Below are 19,013 nucleotides of genomic sequence, written 5' to 3' on the forward strand. Positions count from 1 at the left end.
GAGTAACTGGGCTTGAAGGTGAGGCCCAATAGAATCCCCAAGCTTCCGCGCACCATGTGTTTGATTATTTGCCTTGGTTGTTTCAGAGAATAACAAACTTGTGATCGCGATGAGGTTGTACGAGGAGTTGAGAGAGATAGTGAAGATTCAGAAGTTCAGAAGATTAGTATCGTATACTGGGTTCTACTGCTTCGCTACGCTCATAAGCTACGCTTACGTCAGCAATACAACAAGAGCTGGTTACTCTAGAGCCGATCAATTCTACGCGTCCTACCCCGCTGGTACCGAGCTTTTAACGGACACTACCAAGGTATTTTCTTTTGCATAATGCAATCAATTTGAAATTGGAGAATTTTATTTTTACCGAAAGTGCGATTTTGGTGTTTGAATTTTGTTTCAGTTGTACAAAGCTGCACTTGGAAACTGCTTCGAAGCTGAGGACTGGGGTCCGTTTGAGTTCTGCATCATGGCCAAACATTTCGACCGTCAAGGGAAGTCGCCATATGCTTATCATGCGGTATGATGCATACATGAATGCCTATTGTGCCAAAGTGCTTTAACTTTTGCATCAATGCTGCTGCAAGGAAGAATCTTTGTGAATTGGGGATTTGCTTTTTTAAATAAATGTTGGGAGAAACTATTGGATAGGATTGTTCTTCCCCTTTGTGAGTGGTGGACAGTGGAATGATTTCTGATTTGTGAGTGACATATAGTGGTCTTCTAGTGGAATGATTTCTTATTTGTGAGTGACATATAGTGGTCTTCTCTTGAATGATAGGGAGGTCTGTGATAGGAAATTGTTTGAAAAATTGCATAAAAACTTGCTTCTGATATATGATAATTTCTGCATGTGAGAATATTAGAAGATCCTGAAGTTTTTACCTGTTATAGGTTAGGGGCAAGGCTTTAAAAATGATATTTGATAACAGTTTTGACTGCAACATCAAGGTTTTGGGAGTATTTGTGACCGCAGTTTCAATTTGCAATAGAACTATGACTGCAATTAAAACCTTGGTTAGGACAAATCTGGTTTCCAGAAAGGGAGGATGATAGACACAATATCCTTGTATTTCTCATATCAAAGTATTAATGCCCAGGATTATGACTTTCTCAGTCAAAGTAGACTGACCTTCATTTGGCCGGAGGAGTTTTTCTCCATGTTCTCTTGTATAATCAAGCAGTAACAGATATGGGCGAACTGATACAGATATTTTTCATAATTGCTCTTCCTGAAAGCTATGACCAATTAATTTATCAAACCTCAATAGAATACTGTTATTTTATTTTTTTTGGATAAAACCTAACAGCATAAAATTTCAACCATGCTTCTGTGTTTGTTTAATTTTGTTACATTGTTCCATTTCTATTGGATCTATACAGTGTTTATGTAATTAACAAATGACGTGTTTGGCTTCTTACAGCAATACATGGCACACCTCCTTTCTCTTGGACAACTTGATGGAAGTGGTTGATTGGAGTGATTAACATATAAACTATGAAGTATGACAGAATAGAAACTTTTGCAATATCTGAAGATGCGTAAAGTCAAACGAGAAAGCATGAGGTTTCAGTACTTATTGAGATTTGAACTCCCTGTGTATTCTACATCCTTGCACTTAGGAATAAGGAAAAAAATATGTGGACCATTTACTTTCTTTTGTGTAGGGTAACAACATTACTCTTTCCCTCATTATTTTTGCATTGTTCTTCACTGATTATAATTTCTTTTTCTCATATAATAAAAGGATCTAAACAAAACAGAATCAAATTATTAGTATCAGATGTTATAGTTCCAATGGATTATCACCATTCTAGTTGAGGTGTGGTTGAGCACTCTCCTCAAAGACTCATTTGCGGTATGTTGCGGAAACCCTTCTAGGTACAACAAAAGTTTCTTGAGTGATATGTCGAGTATCATAGAACTAGCAACAACACAAGAAAAATAACACATGATAAGAGAAGAGTAAGTGTGAAGATGTGCTTTTAGAGGAGAGGAGAGACATGGATTTATGGAATAAGCAAGCTTGACCTACAAGGCCACACACTAGCATATAAAGGGTGTGCAAGGCAAGAAGAGGGGTAATGTTAATCAAGGTAACGGTCAACATTGTCCAATGTTAACATGCAACTTGTAACAGTCGGACGTGGATCGCACATCGGGATGGGAGAGAGGGAATCAACAAGAGTTTGAACTCAAACTTGCACAATAAGTCCGAAGAGATCCAAACTCATCAAATTCGTTCGTGTTATAGTCCTTGTTACCCACTTTGAAGGTACAAGGATTGTGTTCGTTTAAGTTATACTTGTAATGTAGATTGATCCTTATATTTTAAATGCTTGATAAAAATACGCACTGATACGTACATAATTGATTGTTAAATTGTTACACTTGATCTACAAGTAGGCGAAAAACTGAATCAGTCTTTAAGTTAATAGAGTTCAAAAAAAAATTAAAAACAAAAAGCCAGTGTATTGCGTTTCCATTTACCTGTTAATTCTTAAAATGTTGGGGAAAGGATTTGGCTTGGAAAGTGGATAGTACAATAGTTGGTTTTTATTTTTAGAATATTCTGACTTTCTACTCTTCATAATTTGGTTGAGGAACAAAAGCTAATATCTTTTCGAGACAAAATGCCATCAAATGTTGATGCTTTGTTTCTAAATATCCATGACAACCATGAGTGCTTCTAAAAGTACTGGTCAATTATGCTGCTATCTTTCACCAAAGTTACTTTTGAATTGGAAAACAATGCGTGAAGAAGACTACTTGAGAACTGCTACTTTTTTAATTCCATTGCAGCCCCACCCAAGCTCTGCACTTTGATGAACCTCACAAACTTATGTTCTAGATGCAGATATTGAGTAGTGTCTTAATTCACTTGCAGTATTCGTTGAAAAAAAAGATTTGCTGAGAATTTTTGCAGTGTGCAATTGCGCCCTGGATTCAATTTTGTAACTATGAATTTTCTGTGTCCCTATGAATTTGGCCATATGGGTTTTTCTTTGCCACTTGCATATACTTATCTAGAAATTCCCTGCCTTTTGAAACTGATCCTTCATCAACAACTTGTGTAAAGGTTGCATATGTTTAGGGAACCGGATTTCAGATGCTATAAACGTCTATAATAGATCGCAACTCAAGTTACATAAATCCTTTTATGGTGAAATCAATTTCGTTTGAAAGCTTACTGATCAAAATTAGAAAATTTGTATTCTTTGTATAATAATTAGAAAGTCCTCCAACTTGGTTTTTTTGTTCGGACTAGGAATAACAATGCATGTGTTACATATAAAGTGAGTTTTATATGCAAGTGAGCGGTGCGGTGACTCACCGCTTTAACCGGTTCGTTGCCTATAAATAAAACCTATTGTAATCAAAGAATTTTAAAATCAGCAATAATACACACATTCTCTTACCTCTATATTCTTACCTTCTATATTTTGTTTCTCTTCTCTGTTCGGAAATCCCGATTGGGTTTCCCCTTCAGCTCTTATCTTCGGTGGCCTTAGCAAATGAATCCTAGATCTCGTTCTTCTTCTATCAATTGGTATCAGCTTGCTCTTCTGGAGGACTTGTGACTATGGCCGATGCTACACGTTTTGCTCAAGCCATGAAAGACATGGAAGAACGTTTGTCAACACGCATGGATTCTCGGTTTATTGAATTAGGTACGTGTTTGAAAGAAACCATCCAAGATTTGGTGAAACAAAGTATTGATGCCAAAAGATTCAATATGTCACCAGAGTCAGGAAGTCATTCTTCTTCATACGTTTGCGGTACCCGCTTGGCCAGAATCGACTTTCCTAGATTTAATGGAGACAATGTCATTCCTTGGATCCATCAATGCGACAATTACTTCTTGATTGATAATACCCTAGATGAAATTAAAGTGAAATTGACTATTGTTCATTTGGAAGGTAAAACTTTGCAGTGGCACACGACTTTAACCAAGACTTTTCCCATTCTTCTTTATTGTCGTGGTCTGATTTTACTAAACGATTGATCGAGCAATTTGGCAATATATGTGATGATCCTATGGCATAACTCATGAGAGTGTAACAAAGGCATTTTGTGACTGAGTATCATGAAGAATTTGATTTAGTTATTACAAGATTGAATCTTTCCGATACTTATGTTTTAAGTTGTTTTCTTGGTGGTCTCAAGAAAGATGTACAAATGATTGTCAGAATGTTTCAGCCTCCAACTGTAAGTCGGGCTTTTGCCCTTGCAAGGATGTATGAGGTTGTTAATCCTAACTTTAATTCTAACAAGAATCAAAGAGGAGTATTGGGTCCTGCATCGACGCCTCAAATGGGGTCTCAACCAAATTCACATACCAAGCCCAAATTTCAAAGAAACCTTACACCGCCATACATGTCAGGGAGGAGAGCGAAAGGACTATGCTATTTTTGTGATGAACCTTATTCCATGGTGACATTACCGTTGAGGACATTATCGATGAGGAGAGGGAGCCAACACAGTAGGCTGAACCACAAATTTCTGTTAATGCTTTAACGGGGGTAAGGATTTTGAACCATGAGAATTATGAGATATTATCAGAAAAAACCAACGCACATTTTGATTGACAGTGGTAGTACCCATAATTTCTTGGATGTTCAAGTTGTTAAAAACTATGGGTGTACAATTGAACAAATGCAGCCTTTGAATGTTGTGGTGGTGGATGGATCTAAAATCTCAATTTATTCTATGGTCAAGAATTTCAAGTGGACTATTCAACATACAACTTTTACAGCATATATGTTGTTACTCCCCTTGGGGTGTTGCGACTTGGTATTAGGCATAGAATGGCTCATACAACTAAGCGATATCATCTGGAACTTTAATAAACTTACTATGGATTTTAAAGTCCACGGAAGGAGACATGTGTTAAGAGGAGCGACAACAAATAAGGTCAAAATTGTTAAACAACATCAGTTTTGTAAAACATTAGTCGATGAAGTGCACCTCTTGTTGATGCAAGTAGGGGATGAAACGGGAACTTTATTACAGTCTTTAACAACCCATGCCCACGCCCATGTGGTCCACTCAAGATTACCTCTTGAAATAGAAGAGTTACTGGATGAGTTTCAAGATGTGTTTCAAGAACTCACTCACTTACCTCCATTCAGAACAGGACATGATCACCAAATAACCTCCAGTCAAGGCGTAGACCCGTTAAATAGGAGAGCATATAGGTATGCTAAAAATCAAAAAGACATTATTGACAAGCTTATACAGGAATATTTGAAGTCTGGAATCATTCAAAACAGCAGTAGCCCCTGTGCGAGTCCAGTAGTTCTGGTGGGAAAGAAAGATAGATCATGGCGGTTATGCGTGGACTACAGGGAGTTAAATAAGGGTACAGTGAAAAACAAGTTTCTTATTCCCTTAGTTGATGATTTGTTAGATGAACTTAAAGGCTCCACAATCTTTTCGAAAATTGACTTGAGGGTACAATCAAGTCAGAATGGACCCTACAGATATATGGAAAACAGCATTCAGAACACACTCAAGACATTATGAATACTTGTTAATGCCCTTCAGCCTCACGAATGCACCTTCTACTTTTTAGGGACTCATGAACACAATATTTCAACAATTTTTGAGGAAACTTTTATTGGTTTTCTTCGATCATATTCTCATTTATAGTAAGAATTTGAAGGAACATCTCCAACAACTGCGACAAGTCCTGGTAACCCTTAGACTCAATTCTTTATTTGCTAAAAGATCTAAGTGTTATTTTGCAGTGGATAGTGTGGAATACTTGGGACATATCATATCGGGGAAAGATGTTTCTACTGATCCTAATAAAATTGCAGTCATTGTCAACTGGCCTTTACCTCATACCCTAAAGCAGTTGAGGGGTTTTTGGGGCTAGCTGGTTATTATAGGCGATTTGTTAAAGGCTATGGAGTCATCACTAAACCCTTAACTGATATGTTAAGAGACAATTTTACATGAACTGACATAGTTGTACAAGCTTTTAACAAGCTGAAAACATTAATGAGTAGCACACCAGTTCTGACACTTCCAAACTTCTCACAAAAATTTGTTATCAAGGTAAATGCTTCTGGATACGGAATTGGGGCAGTTTTACTGCATGAAAGTCATATTATTGCTTATATTAGCAAAGCTTTTAATAAGCAACAACAGTCTTATTCAACTTATGAAAAAGAATTATTGGGAGTAGTCTTTGCGGTACAGAGGTGGAGGCATTACCTATTAAATAGGCATTTTATTATCAAAACATATCATTGCAGCCTAAAATACATCCTAGACCAGAGATGCACAACTAATTTTCAGCAAAAATGGTTAGTGAAATTGATGGAATTTGACTTCTCAATAAAGTACAAAAAAGGGCAAGACAATGTTGTAGTTGATACCCTTTCTAGACTGGATAATGTGAAAGCCTTATTACTCTTCAATTAGAGTCACATTCGAGAGTTAATGCAACAATAAAGAGAGTTAAAGCAGTTGTTTCCTGGAAAAGGTTGAATGGAGATATAAAACATTTTATACAACGTTGCACAACATGCCAACAAAATAAAAGTGATATAGTTGTGAGTCCAAGTTTATTACAGCCTTTGCCCATTCCTGGAAATATTTGGCAGCATATTACTATGGATTTCATTGAAGGATTGCCTAATTCCTATGGCAAACAAGTGATTTTTGTGGTTATGGACAAAATGAGCAAGGTCGCTCACTTTATGACTTTATCTCATCCTTACTCAGCAAAAGAAGTAGCACAATCTTTTTTAGAAAATGTGTTTAAATTGCATGGGTTCCCAAATACTATAACTAGTGACAGAGATTCTGTTTTTGTGAGCCAATTTTGGCAAGAACTGATGGTGGTGCAAGGGGTTAAGATCCAGTTGTCTACAAGTTACCATCCACAAACTGATGGACAGATGGAAGTAATGAATCGTTGTCTTGGGACTTATTTGAGGTGTATGTGTGCTAAATCACCAAAAAATTGGGTGAAATGGCTACCCCTGGCTGAGTGGTGGTATAATACAACATATCATACTGCTACTAAGGCTACACCATACGAGATTATGTATGGACAACTCCCCCTATACATTTGCCATATTTGCCTGGGGAATCTAATATTGAACTGTTGGACAAAAGTCTTGCAAAAAGGGAGGAAATGCTAAAAGTAATCAAATTCCATTTGAAAAGGGCACAAGAAAGAATGAAGCAAGTGGCTGATAGGCACATATCTGAAAGGAAATATGAGATTGGTGATAAAGTTTATGTGAAGTTGCAGTCCTACAGACAAATCTCAGTGAGTTTTAGGCCTAATGCCAAACTAAGCCCCAAATATTTTGGGTCTTATCGAATTCTGGACAAGGTGGGATAAGTTGCCTACAAATTAGAACTTTCTGTAAACTCAAAAATTCATAATGTGTTCCACGTATCTCAACTAAAAAAGTATGTGGGAAATACAATAGTTTCTACTGAGTTGCCTTATCAAGCTAAGGAAAGGTTGTAGGAGAAATAGCCCGAAGCCATATTGGATAGTTTGACTATAAAAAGAAGGGGAATGGCAGCCACCAAAGTGCTTGTGAAATGGAAGAATGACTTTCCAGAAGATGCTACATGGGAGTTTTACTATGAATTCAAAAGAAAATACCCTTCATTTCATTCTTGAGGACAAGAATGTATTCATGGGAGGGGTATTGTTACATATAAAGTGAATTTTATATGTAAGTGAGCAGTGCGGTGACTCACCGCTTTCACCGCTTCGTTGCCTATAAATAAAACCTATTATAATCAAAGAATTTTAAAATCAGCAATAATACACACATTCTCTTACCTCTATATTCTTCCCTTCTATATTTTGTTTCTCTTCTCTGTTCGGAAATCCCGATTGAATTTCCCCTTCAGCTCTTATCTTCGGTGGCCTTAGCAAAGGAATCCTAGATCCCGTTCTTCTTCTGTCAGCATGTCAGCCTATTATTGAAATAATGGGAGAAGGTGGGGAATTCAGCCCGTTTATGCTTGTTTTGCATAATCCACCAATGTGCCCAGGCAAAGATGGTGGGTTTGCTTGCCAACTTGTTTAATTAATTATTTTGTTTATTTTATGTATTTGTAACTTATAACATAGTATTAGCATTTTATTGAAACGAAGAGGAATAAATGATTGATTTGATTTATGTTGTGTTCTTGGAGAATTTAAAACTAAGTTATAAACTTGTACTGTCATTTGGCCGCTTATTAGACTGAATTAAAGACTTATATACTATTATTATTTTGTGGCTTAATTACTTTGTTTTGTTTTGAAACTTTGTTGAGAATTTTTAATTGTAATATATATTAAGGTCTCTTTTGAACTCATCTATCATAGCAAAATCTTTGAGAATTTTTAATTGTGATATGTATTAAGGTCTCATTCGAACTCATCCATCATAGCAAAATCCTTTGAAAAATGGCGGACCAACCATACAATCCCAAGTCAAGCATGCTAGGTTGGCCCTTCACTACTTTATTGCAAAAATGATCTTTAAAAGGATAAAAAGGCGTGAACATATTATCAACAATCTTCTTCACCATGATTGGTTCTGTACTGGCCAGACCTCGAACCTCGGCTAAAGAAGAGGTCGACATCAGACGTTGACATCGGACCTCGGTGATCTGATAGTAATAATGGGCCACGTAAGTTGGGCCCCACAAATAGTATGAGTTAACATGAGTTAACGCCCAGATATAAGAAAGACCTAAATCACTAGAGGATCATGCATGGGGTGTGTATAGTACATTCGGGTACGACACAAGCAAGTGTTTCCTAGAGGCACTAAGGCCCGTAAGGGTTAGGGTTACTAGGGAAAGACTGCATGCATGACACATGAATAATTAAGGCACCACAGAGCAGATGACGTCGCAGCGCTGGTACATGAATTGGTGCCTTGGCGGCCATACTGTTAGAGTTATTGCACTCCAGAAGAGGCAAGTCTTGTGTTGCGGTTGCGCTAAGCTTGTGCAACACGTCACAAGATGCCTCACCAGAAACCCTAATTCCACTTAAGGAAAGATCCTTGTGGGACAGGGAAGTTGACCTAATCACAACCTATATAAAGGGTGGTAAGAACCCTAGAAAGGTACGCCGTTTCTAAGACTGAAATTGCTTTACATACTTATTGTTTCTAGCCCAGTACTGACTTGATCGTCAGAGTGCAATCAATAGGTGAGGCCCTCTTTGTTTCAACGGAGCCACTCTAAGCTACCCAAGGAGAGAGCGGAAACCACCAGGAGATAGGAGGAGCCACCATCTGCCTTTGGATTCAACGGCGGCTGAGTCAACCGGTGAGAACATGTTCTTTGAAATCGAGTTTTTTTTTTCCAAAATTCGAGCAGATTTACCCTTGTGGATGGGAATTTGTTCAAACATGGGTATACCCATAGACAGAGGACAGTCATACAGGAGACCCTGAGGATGCTTCGAACCATCACAACTCACACAACAAAGGTCCAACAGATAAGCACCTTGGAGGGCGTTAAGAGGAGTCATCGGTCGTTGACCCAAGACACATTGAAGACGCCCAGAATAAGCACATACACCTTAGCAGGGGGAGAGTCATTGCACGTTTGCCTAGTTGAAGAAGGCGAAACCTGCATGACACCCTATAGACACTACTTGGCGGACGGGATACTCCTGCTGGAGTCCACAGAGGACAGAATAATCAAGAAAAATTCAAGCAGGTATACCCTTGTGGATGGGAATTTGTTTAGACATGGGTATACCCATCCTATCTTGACCTGCGTAAGTGGCGAACAATGCACGCGCATCATGAAAGAACTCCATGAAGGGATATGTGAGAGTAACATCGGCGGCCGAACTCTCTTGTTGAAAGCCATTCACGTAGGGTACTACTGGTCAACCATGAGGGAAGATTGCACGAGGCACGCACAGCGATGCGAGCAGTGCCAAAGACACGCTGACTGGCACAATGCGCCCCAGAGGAGTTACGATCGGTTCATAGCCCATGGTTGTTTCATATATGGGGGATCGATATTTTAGGACCACCCTTTAGCGGTGCGTCAAATGAAGTACCTGTTGAAGATGGATGAAGTTTCTTCTGCACCTAGTCTTAGTGTGTGTTTAATGTAGAAAATAGCTAGTTTGCTTTGAAGATTGTAATGTGTTTCAGATGATCTTGTATTTAGGCTAGTGTGTGTTTAAGGTTGCCTTTTGCTACATGACCTATCCTAGATACCTAATCAAGGTAGTAAGATCAAGCACATAAAGTGATCAAATGGTTTTCAAAAAGCTTTTTACAGTTTTCTCAAAAATCAGGATACTGCAAAAAAATAAATTTGTTTCTCTATAAAAGAATAGGTTTATTTTTGGCCTGCTGAAAGGTTTTTCGAAAGTTGGTTAGGGCACCCAAAATGCAGTTCAGTTAGTTATTTCAGTTAAGCTGAGCTGGCAGTTTTCCTTAAAAACAATCTGTTTGTTTTTAAATCAACCTATTGTTTTTATAACAACTTTTTAATTGGTTTTTGAAAAGTTGTTAGAAACTGTTTTCTATAAATTGAAAGGTCTTTCTCACATGAAAGGTTATTGAGAAATCACGGTTTTAACAGAGATTAAACATGTTCTGAGTGAGAAGAAGGATTGAAAAGAGTTTTTGAAAGGTTTTCCAAAGTGATCTTTAAATGTGCTCGTTCTAGGAAAACCTTGATCGAGATGAAGGTGTTGGTGTAGTTCTGCAGCAATTGAACTACTGGTTTTGAGTTCTTGCATCTTCTTTCAGGTGTTATCTTTCCTTTATTCTTTGTTGTAAAAGGTGTAAGTGTTAATCCCTCTTTGATATGGTTTCTTGGAGTGCAAGGTGTGCCGAAATAGGGGTTTTCAGCTTTGGGTTGTATTGTTCTTGTAGGTTTCAAGAACTGTTGTGTTGTAATTGTTTGGAATTGGTTTTTAGTGTATTTCACCTTGGAGTGAGGTGAAACTGGATGTAGCTCTTTATAAGTGAACCAGTATAAAGCGTGCTTGCATAAATCTTCTCATCCCTGAACTCGTTTCTGGTTTTTTGTTTAATCTGTCAAGAACGAAATCTGTTTACTTGAAATTAAATTTGTTAATTCTGGGCTTAATAAAAATTGTTCTTCTTGATCTGGAAAAGTTCTTCAATCATAAACAAAGCTCTTGAATATAAGTTTGTAATTGGTTTAAGGACGAATAGTTTTCTTCATTAAATCCTTGATAAAGATTCATTGTCTTTGAAGCCTTGTGTTGAATATTTTTTATTGTTCTTCTGGCATATTCTATGTTCTTCAAAACTGTTAAAAGTGAACCAATCTGATTTTGCTATCTTTCACTGTTTGATCTCAATCGTAATCTGGATATGTTTTGTTTGTGTTAAAGTGTTTTGAAGAATCAATCTGTTCATTCTAAAATTAATATGTTCTTTTTCCTCTGACAAACTGTAAAACAGTTTGAGTTTGCGAAAATTTTATAACTTCAATTCACCCCTCCCCTCTTGAACTTAGACACTAATAGACCCAACAGTACCTTGTGGTTGCCATTGAGTACTTTACGAAGTGGATAGAGGCCGAGTCAGTGGCGCAAATCACAGCCCACAAGATCCAGCACTTCGTATGGAAGAACATGGTATGCTGTTTTGGAATACCAAAACGCTTGGTGTCTGATAATGGCACCCAGTTTGCTAATCAATATTTGGGCAAACTGTGCACAAAGTTGGGGATAAAGTAGGTGTTCGCGTCAGTCGAACACCCCAAGATAAATGGGCAGGTCGAGTCTGCCAATAGAGTTATGCTCAAAGGTCTAAAGAGAATACTAGAGAAGGCCAAGGGAACCTGGGCAGAAGAAGTCCCTAGAATCGTGTGCGCTTACCACACCACTCCTCAGTCCACCACCAAGGAAACACCTTTTAGTTTGGTGTATGGTTCGGACGCGATGATTCCTGTAGAGATTTAGAAGAGTTCACCACGCTTTCATAACTTCGTGGCCGAAGAGTCCAATAAAGAGAGAAAGGTGAACCTGGATCTGCTGGATGAAGTCAGGGAGGAAGCAAGAATCAGGGTTGAAGCCATGAAGAGCAGGGTGGAGAACAAATACAACTCCAAGTTGAGACCTCGGTAGTTCCAGGTCGCCGACCTGGTGATGCGAAAGGCCCACCCATACCAACTAGAAAACAAGTTGTCTCCCAAGTGGATTGGTCCCTTCCGTGTGACAGAGGCCCTTGGGAATGGAGCATACAGGCTTAAGACCTTAGAAGGTGGAGCGATTCCTCGTACGTGGAACGCAACCAACCTTAAGTTTTATTTCAGTTAAGTTACTTCATTGTACACAGACTTAAGGGACACTCTTTTTCCCTTATCAAGGTTTTTTAATGAGGTCACCCAATAAAATTTCAGTTATTCAGTTAAAGATATGTTTTGCAATTGTACAGTGAAGTAAAATGAACTTCTCCCTTGGTTAGATACACCAAGATCGGGAATAGTATGGTTCTTAGTGAGGCTCCTTCTTGTGTGAGTTCACTAAGGCTGAGAACAGTATGGTTCACCAGTTAAAATCCTCCCTTGCCTCTATACGGCAAGGACGAGGTCAACAAAGCGAACCTTTCCCTTGGTTAGATATGCCAAGATCAGGAATACTATGGTTCTTATTGAGCCTCCCTCTTGTGTGAGTTCACCAAGGCTGAGAACAGTATGGTTCACCAGTTAAAATCCTCCCTTGCCTCTATACGGCAAGGATGAGGTCAGCAAAGCGAACCTCTCCCTTGGGTTAGAAACACCAAGACTGGGAACAATATGGTTCTTAGTGAGCCTCCCTCTTGTGTGGAACGCCAGGTCGAGAGAGATGGTTCCCAGTTAAAATCCTCTCTTGCCTCTATACAACAAGGATGAGGTCAGTAAGCAAAGTAAACATCTCCCTTGGGTTAGAAACACCAAGACTAGGAATAGTATAGTTCTTAGTGAGTCTCCCTCTTGTGTGGGAACGTCAAGGTTGAGAACAGAATAGTTACCAGTTCAAATCCTCCCCTGCCTCTGTATGGCTAGGGTGAGGTCAGAAATAAGAACCTCTTCCTTGTCTCATAAGGCAAGGTTAGTATGGTTCCCAGTTATATATCTCCTTTACCCCTATGTGGAAAGGTCTAGACCAACTAAGTGAACCTCTCCCTTGTCTTGTAAGACAAGGTCGAGAACAATATGGTTCCTAGTTAAAGATCTCCCTTGCCCTTATGAGCCAAGGTTGAGAGCAACATTTCCATTACCTTTGCTTGACAAAGGATAGGGCGAAGTAAGAGTTCGAGTAAGCACCGCCTCTACCCTAAGACGACGAAGAGTTAAGGTCAAGCGAGCAGTAAAGAAGCGTGCTACCTACGTTAGAAAGGCCTTAAAGCGTTGCAAGACTAAGCAAGACAGGCAAAGCAGCTAATAACAAAAAGGAGCAATTCAAGAGAAAGCAGATATATATAAGAAACACACACACACATATATATGTGTGTGTGTGTATTTACAAGTGACCATTGTTTATCAAGCAGCCAAATAATTACAACAGAAGGAGTCACTCCTTAGCATTGACCAACTGCCCACCAGCAATTTTCTTGGACAAGCCAGTTTGAGAAAGATCCACCCAAAGTGCATGCAGGCAACCTAGGCCATGACATCCTCAAACCCAGCAACATAGGCGTCAGCAGCGTCATTGGTGAGCTCCTCCTTAGTCTATTTGAAGAGTTCATCCTTGCCAGCTAGCTCCTCTTCTAGTTTGGCCACTCGCTCTTCTTGTTGAGATGACTTATCCTCGAGCCTAGCCATCTTCTCCTGCGACTCTTCCGCCTTCTCTGTCAAGCCAATAATTTCAGTGCAGAGGGACAAGACTTTGGCATGGGCTCTTAGGGCTTCCTGAGACTTCTCGAAAAGGAGTTTCTTAACTGCTATCTCAGATTTGCGAAGATTTTTCGCCTCCAATTAGATGGCAATTTCACGGTGTTTGAGCTCCTTGATCTGAAGGGCGTCTTGGTTAGCTGCCTCCTTCATCTTCTGCATCTTAGTCATGGTAAGACTAGATGCAATGAGAGAGTCCCCGAGGCACTTGGTTGCGTGCTCTTGTAAGGGGTCTTCATCCATGCTCTCCATCCTTTCCTGATCTTGGAAGGACAAAAGGGCTCGTTGGAGGAAGGCGGGCAGGTCAGCAGGAGGCGCGCCATGATTGCCCCCAGAGGCACTCTCCCCCCACCTTCTTGTACCACGAGGTCGCGAGGGGAAGAGACGCTTGGGGCGTGTTCCCTGAAGGATGGGGCACGATCATCCGAAGCTGAGTTCGCAGGCACCGCAACATCAACCTTCCTCTTCCTCTTAAAGAAGAAGCCTGAGCAAGTGTCCTCATCTTCAGAGGCAGTGACCTCAGCCACCCCCTTCTGCCTTTGATCTATAAAGGCTAGTGCAGAGGGGCCTGGGCCAGAAGCAGTTGGAGTAGAGGCATCGACATCAGAAGGGCCAGGAGTAGCCTTGCATTGAAGGGCCACTTCAGCTAGCTGCCTCCTTTTCTCAGCATTGAGCACCATACTTGCATAAGAAGACAACAACATATAAGAGTCCAAACCCACAAAGCACACAAGTCAAGAGTAAAACATAAAACAGAAACAAAGGAAGAAAGGGAGGGTACCAATGTAGCCCTTGAGAGCCTTAGGGTTGTGCTCGAGTTTGATCTGCTCCACGGTGCTAAACACTGCCCCCGAGTTGGAGAAGAACTCGCATACCTCATGCTCTTGCGGGGCCAAGTCCTCAAGGCACCTTGGTTTTTTGAGCCATGGTTTCTCCACCCAATAGAGGGGAAACCCGTCCAACAAGGTAGGGTCGAACTTGCTACAACATATCTTGAAAAACTTCCCTTTGAAGCCCTTATACGATTGTTGGAAGAGCGACAACAAGACTCTTCCAGCGGCCCCGTTGAAGCTCATCCACAGTTTCTTCCCTGGGTTCTTGGCTTCGAAGAAGTACAGGAAGACATCCATTGATGGCGTATGGCCAAAGTGGCTGTAGAGTATAGAGAAGGCCCTAACGAATGCCCAGTTGTTGGGATGTAGCTGGGCAGGGGCCACGTTGACCTCGGTGAGAAGCGCGCGCTCGAACCCCGTGAATGGCAAGTGGAGCTTGAGCCTTTTGAAGATAGTGGTGTACGCGAAGAAGAAAGGTTTTTTTGGGTCTGCGTGGTCATCAGCGCACACAGGTACGCCTTCCCTGCAAGGCAGGACCTTCACGAACCTGTCGTGCTCCTTCCTGTAGAATTTTTCATTGGACTCGCTCTCCTTATACGCCTCTATCTCCTTAAAGGAGGTGATTTTTGAAGTTTTGGCTATAAGGCTGTCAGGAGCCCAACGGTATAGAGTTTGGTAGTTGATGGAAGGAGGAGGGTTTGGAGTGGTTTTCGTTTGAGCCATCTCGAGGAGAAAAGCTAATGGAAGGAGAAGGAAAAAAGAGAGAAAAAGGCAGAGTTCAGAAAGGAGAGTTTGAGCGTTTTAGAAATTCATAAAGCAAAGAGACGCGAAAACGAAGAGCATGAATCATAAAGTGCAGAAAATATAAACAGTCCCAGAACAGTTATGGCATGTTATGAGCATCGGAATCATAAAGCAGGGGCAATCATAAAGTAAAAAACATACCTTTGAGTAATTAGGTTTCGAAGGGTTGAAGTGGTTGGGGAAGAAGAGAGAGCGTTTGAGAGCAAGGAATTCTTGAGAAATGATTAGGAGAAGTAATGAAATAGTGAAGGAGCGTAGGAGTTTTGAGGGGTCTAACATGTACGAAGAAGCGCAAGCGGCAACGAGTCTTAGTCGTTGATCCTGATACGTGTACACTGATTAAAAAGGTATGGTGAAACGTCACTTCGGTGCACTGTTCACATCCCATCACTCTAGCGCCACGTGTGTCGCCGTGGACGATCACTTAGCCTCTTCGCTAAAACAAGTTACAGCTCAAGCCTGGGGGACTTGTGTACTGGCCAGACCTTGGACCTCGACTGAAGAAAAGGTCGACATCAGATGTTGACATCGGACCTCGGTGATCCGACAGTAATAATGGACCACGTAAGTTGGGACCCACAAATAGTATGAGTTAACACCTAGGTATAAGAAAGACCTAAATCACGAGAGGATCATGCATGGGGTGTGTATAGTACATTTGGGTACGGCACAAGCAAGTGTTCCCTGGAGGCGCTAAGGCCCGTAGGGGTTAGGGTTTCTAGGGAAAGACTGCATGCATGGCACGTGAATAATTAGGACACCCACAGAGCAGATGACGCCGCAGCGCTAGTACATGAGTTGGTGCCTTGGCGGCCATACTATTAGAGATATTGCACTCCAGAAGAGACAAGTCTTGTGTCGCGACGGCACTAAGCTTGTGCAACGCGTCACAAAATGCCTCACTAGAAACCCTAATTCTATTTAAGGAAAGATCCTTGTGGGACAGGGAAGTTGACCTAATCACAATCTATATAAAAGGTGGTAAGAACCCTAGAAAGGTACGTCGTTTCTAAGAGTGAAATTGCTTTACATACTTATTGTTTCTAGCCCAGTACCGACTTGATCGTCGGAGTGCAATCAACAGGTAGGGTCCCCTCTGTTTCAACGGATCCACTCTCAGCTACCCAAGGAGAGAGCGGAAACCACTAGGAGATAGGAGGAGTCACCATCTGTCTTTGGAGTCAACGGTGGCTGAGTCAATTGGCAAGATTAGGTTCTTTGAAATTGAGTTTTTTTTTTCAAAGGAGTTGTTTTCAAAAACATGTTCAGAATTTACTTTTTTTTCTTTAATAAGATATTTTTGTTAGTTTTCTTAATTGTAATTAATCTCTTATTTGTTTAGTTAGAAAGATAGAAGATAAATGTTTTACAAGTATACGCTTGAGACTAATGAGATATTAAATATATGAGTAAACATTTGTTTTGTTGATAAGATTATGTTGAATTTGATTTATACTTATTTATGAGAAATTTGTGTTGAATAAACTAGAGAGTCAACTACGTTTTCTACTGTTTTGTAATCATTTTTTATATTTTCCTGTTTAGCAATCATAATTGTCTTTTTGTTATTGTTAATTTTCATTAATTACAGATAAGTTTGAATACTGATTTCACTAGATTTGTTATTGGATTTGTTGAGAGACGACTTAAGGTCATGTGACCTTATCTATATTATCATCTTAGACGATATATCACCTCGTTAGATAATCTATTATCATCTTAGACGATATATTACCTCGTTAGATAATCTACTTACAATCTTTTTAATTTAAATGTTAAACGACAACTATTATTAGTTAATGGAAAAATTTCTCCAATTTGTGAGCCAATATTTTTTGCCACATCTAAATCCATAATTTTCTGTCATAACCTTCATAGAAAGTTGAGGAGTCTCAACTACAATATTTTCCATACCCTCTACAGCAGCAGAATGAGGTTAACATTACTAGCTTGTGAAGTAGGTTCTTCCTTCTTGGCCAAGTGTGTGGTCTTCACTCTCCACAATTATCAAAATTGAATAAATATACTTACTTAAAAGTATTTTTAACTTATTGCGAAGTTTATTGGTTTCTTCTCCAAAATACTTTTTATGTTATAATCAACCTGCGTCTGTTTGATTGCAGATTTTCTATTCAAAACAATATTTTTTTTGTATTTGATATATTGCTGAAACTTGAATTCCATTTGTTAAGCTGCATTGATTTGCATGGACATTGTTGAATTGATGAGCAGCAGAGTCACGGTTTGATTAAAACAAAATAACAGCAAGTGGAAAAGTTACCGTGGGACCCGCAAGAATCGATAAGAGACCAAAATTTGTAATTTTGTATTTAATTGGTGTGTACAGTGTTTAGCTACGTGAAATAAATTTTGTTCAAATTAAGTCAAAGTGGGGTCCATATTTCAGTTAGCAGCTTTGAATAAAATTGTATTCACATGGTGGGGCCCATGACTTTGAAGCTAGATTGATTTATGATTGGTGAGAATTGTTGAAGCAAAAACGTGTGAATTTGGTCACAAGTTATTGGCAATTTGAGATTCTTGGTGTGGGGCCCGAATTGAATTGGAAAAAAACGTGACAACAAAAACTAATGTGCTGCCGCAGTTTTAATTTGGGCCAGAAAAAAATATTTGGTTTCTATGGAGCCTTGAAATTTGTTTTTGAAATTTTCTTCCTACACCTCTATGTTTTTCTTCCTGCATCCCCATAATATTATGCAAAGACAAAAGTATCTCTATTATTTTTAAAAATGTACATAAGATCCCCACTACTCTTTCTTCTTCCTTTGTCTACAGACTGCACCCACAGACTCCATCTCTTGGCACATGAAGACGTTTCTGTGGGTGGTGGTTGATGGTGTCTTGACGAGTTGGTGGTGGTTGAGTGGTCTCCTGTTCGGAGAAAAAGGTAAGTAATATTTTTTTGGTTTTCGGATCCATAGTTCCACTTTATTTTTGGATTATCGTTTTCGCAGTTCATATCTAGTATTTTAGACAATGCAGTTCGGTAATTTTATGGAATTGGAAATTCGCATTTGTTTTTTTGCATTCCAAAATCCAAAATCTGTAAATCTTCTAGATTGGGAAATTCGTAAGCCTTTCAGATTGAAAAATCCATAAATTTTCTGGATTGGTGAGTTCAGTAAGCTTCCAGATCCATCAATCTATAACAAAAAATAAGCTTTCGGATCCAGCTATCCGATAATCAACAATTTATTAACAAATTGATTATGGAAAATGATTTCCTTACGGACTACCGTATCCAAAAATCACATTTTCACTTCTGAATTTATCAATCCGTAGCACACTCCTAGATCGTGATTCTCGGTAACCACAAAAACTCCATAACCACCTATGTTCTTAAAAAAAACTCAATTTTTACCTTTAGAAGTCAAACAACATTTTGACAACGCAACCCACTCCTCCACCTTACTTTTTCTCTTTTAGTAATTTAATTTTTGTGTTAATATTTAGGTGCTTCTTTTTGGTGTCTTCCTTTCTTGAAAATCCTTAATTTT

At 39.4% G+C, this 19,013-nt stretch overlaps 2 protein-coding genes and 1 pseudogene across 2 annotated transcripts; all 3 read left to right on the plus strand.

The window, feature by feature from the left end:
• The first annotated feature begins 109 nt into the window (after nucleotides 1-109).
• On the plus strand, nucleotides 110-1,721 carry LOC137813702 (uncharacterized). The gene is made up of 3 exons (XM_068616085.2): nucleotides 110-310; nucleotides 401-517; nucleotides 1,422-1,721. Exons 1-3 carry the CDS (start codon nucleotides 110-112, stop codon nucleotides 1,470-1,472), a joined length of 369 nt encoding a protein of 122 aa, XP_068472186.1. The 3' UTR covers nucleotides 1,473-1,721.
• Nucleotides 1,722-3,581: 1,860 nt separating this feature from the next.
• Nucleotides 3,582-4,516, plus strand: LOC137815621 (uncharacterized; annotated as a pseudogene).
• A 21-nt stretch (nucleotides 4,517-4,537) lies between these two features.
• On the plus strand, nucleotides 4,538-5,524 carry LOC150029560 (uncharacterized). The gene has a single exon (XM_090295912.1). It carries the CDS (start codon nucleotides 4,538-4,540, stop codon nucleotides 5,522-5,524), a length of 987 nt encoding a protein of 328 aa, XP_090152038.1.
• Nucleotides 5,525-19,013: the final 13,489 nt, after the last annotated feature.

Source organism: Phaseolus vulgaris, chromosome 1 (assembly GCF_051622355.1).
Source record: "Phaseolus vulgaris cultivar YP4 chromosome 1, ASM5162235v1, whole genome shotgun sequence".
NCBI classification, from domain to species: domain Eukaryota; kingdom Viridiplantae; phylum Streptophyta; class Magnoliopsida; order Fabales; family Fabaceae; genus Phaseolus; species Phaseolus vulgaris.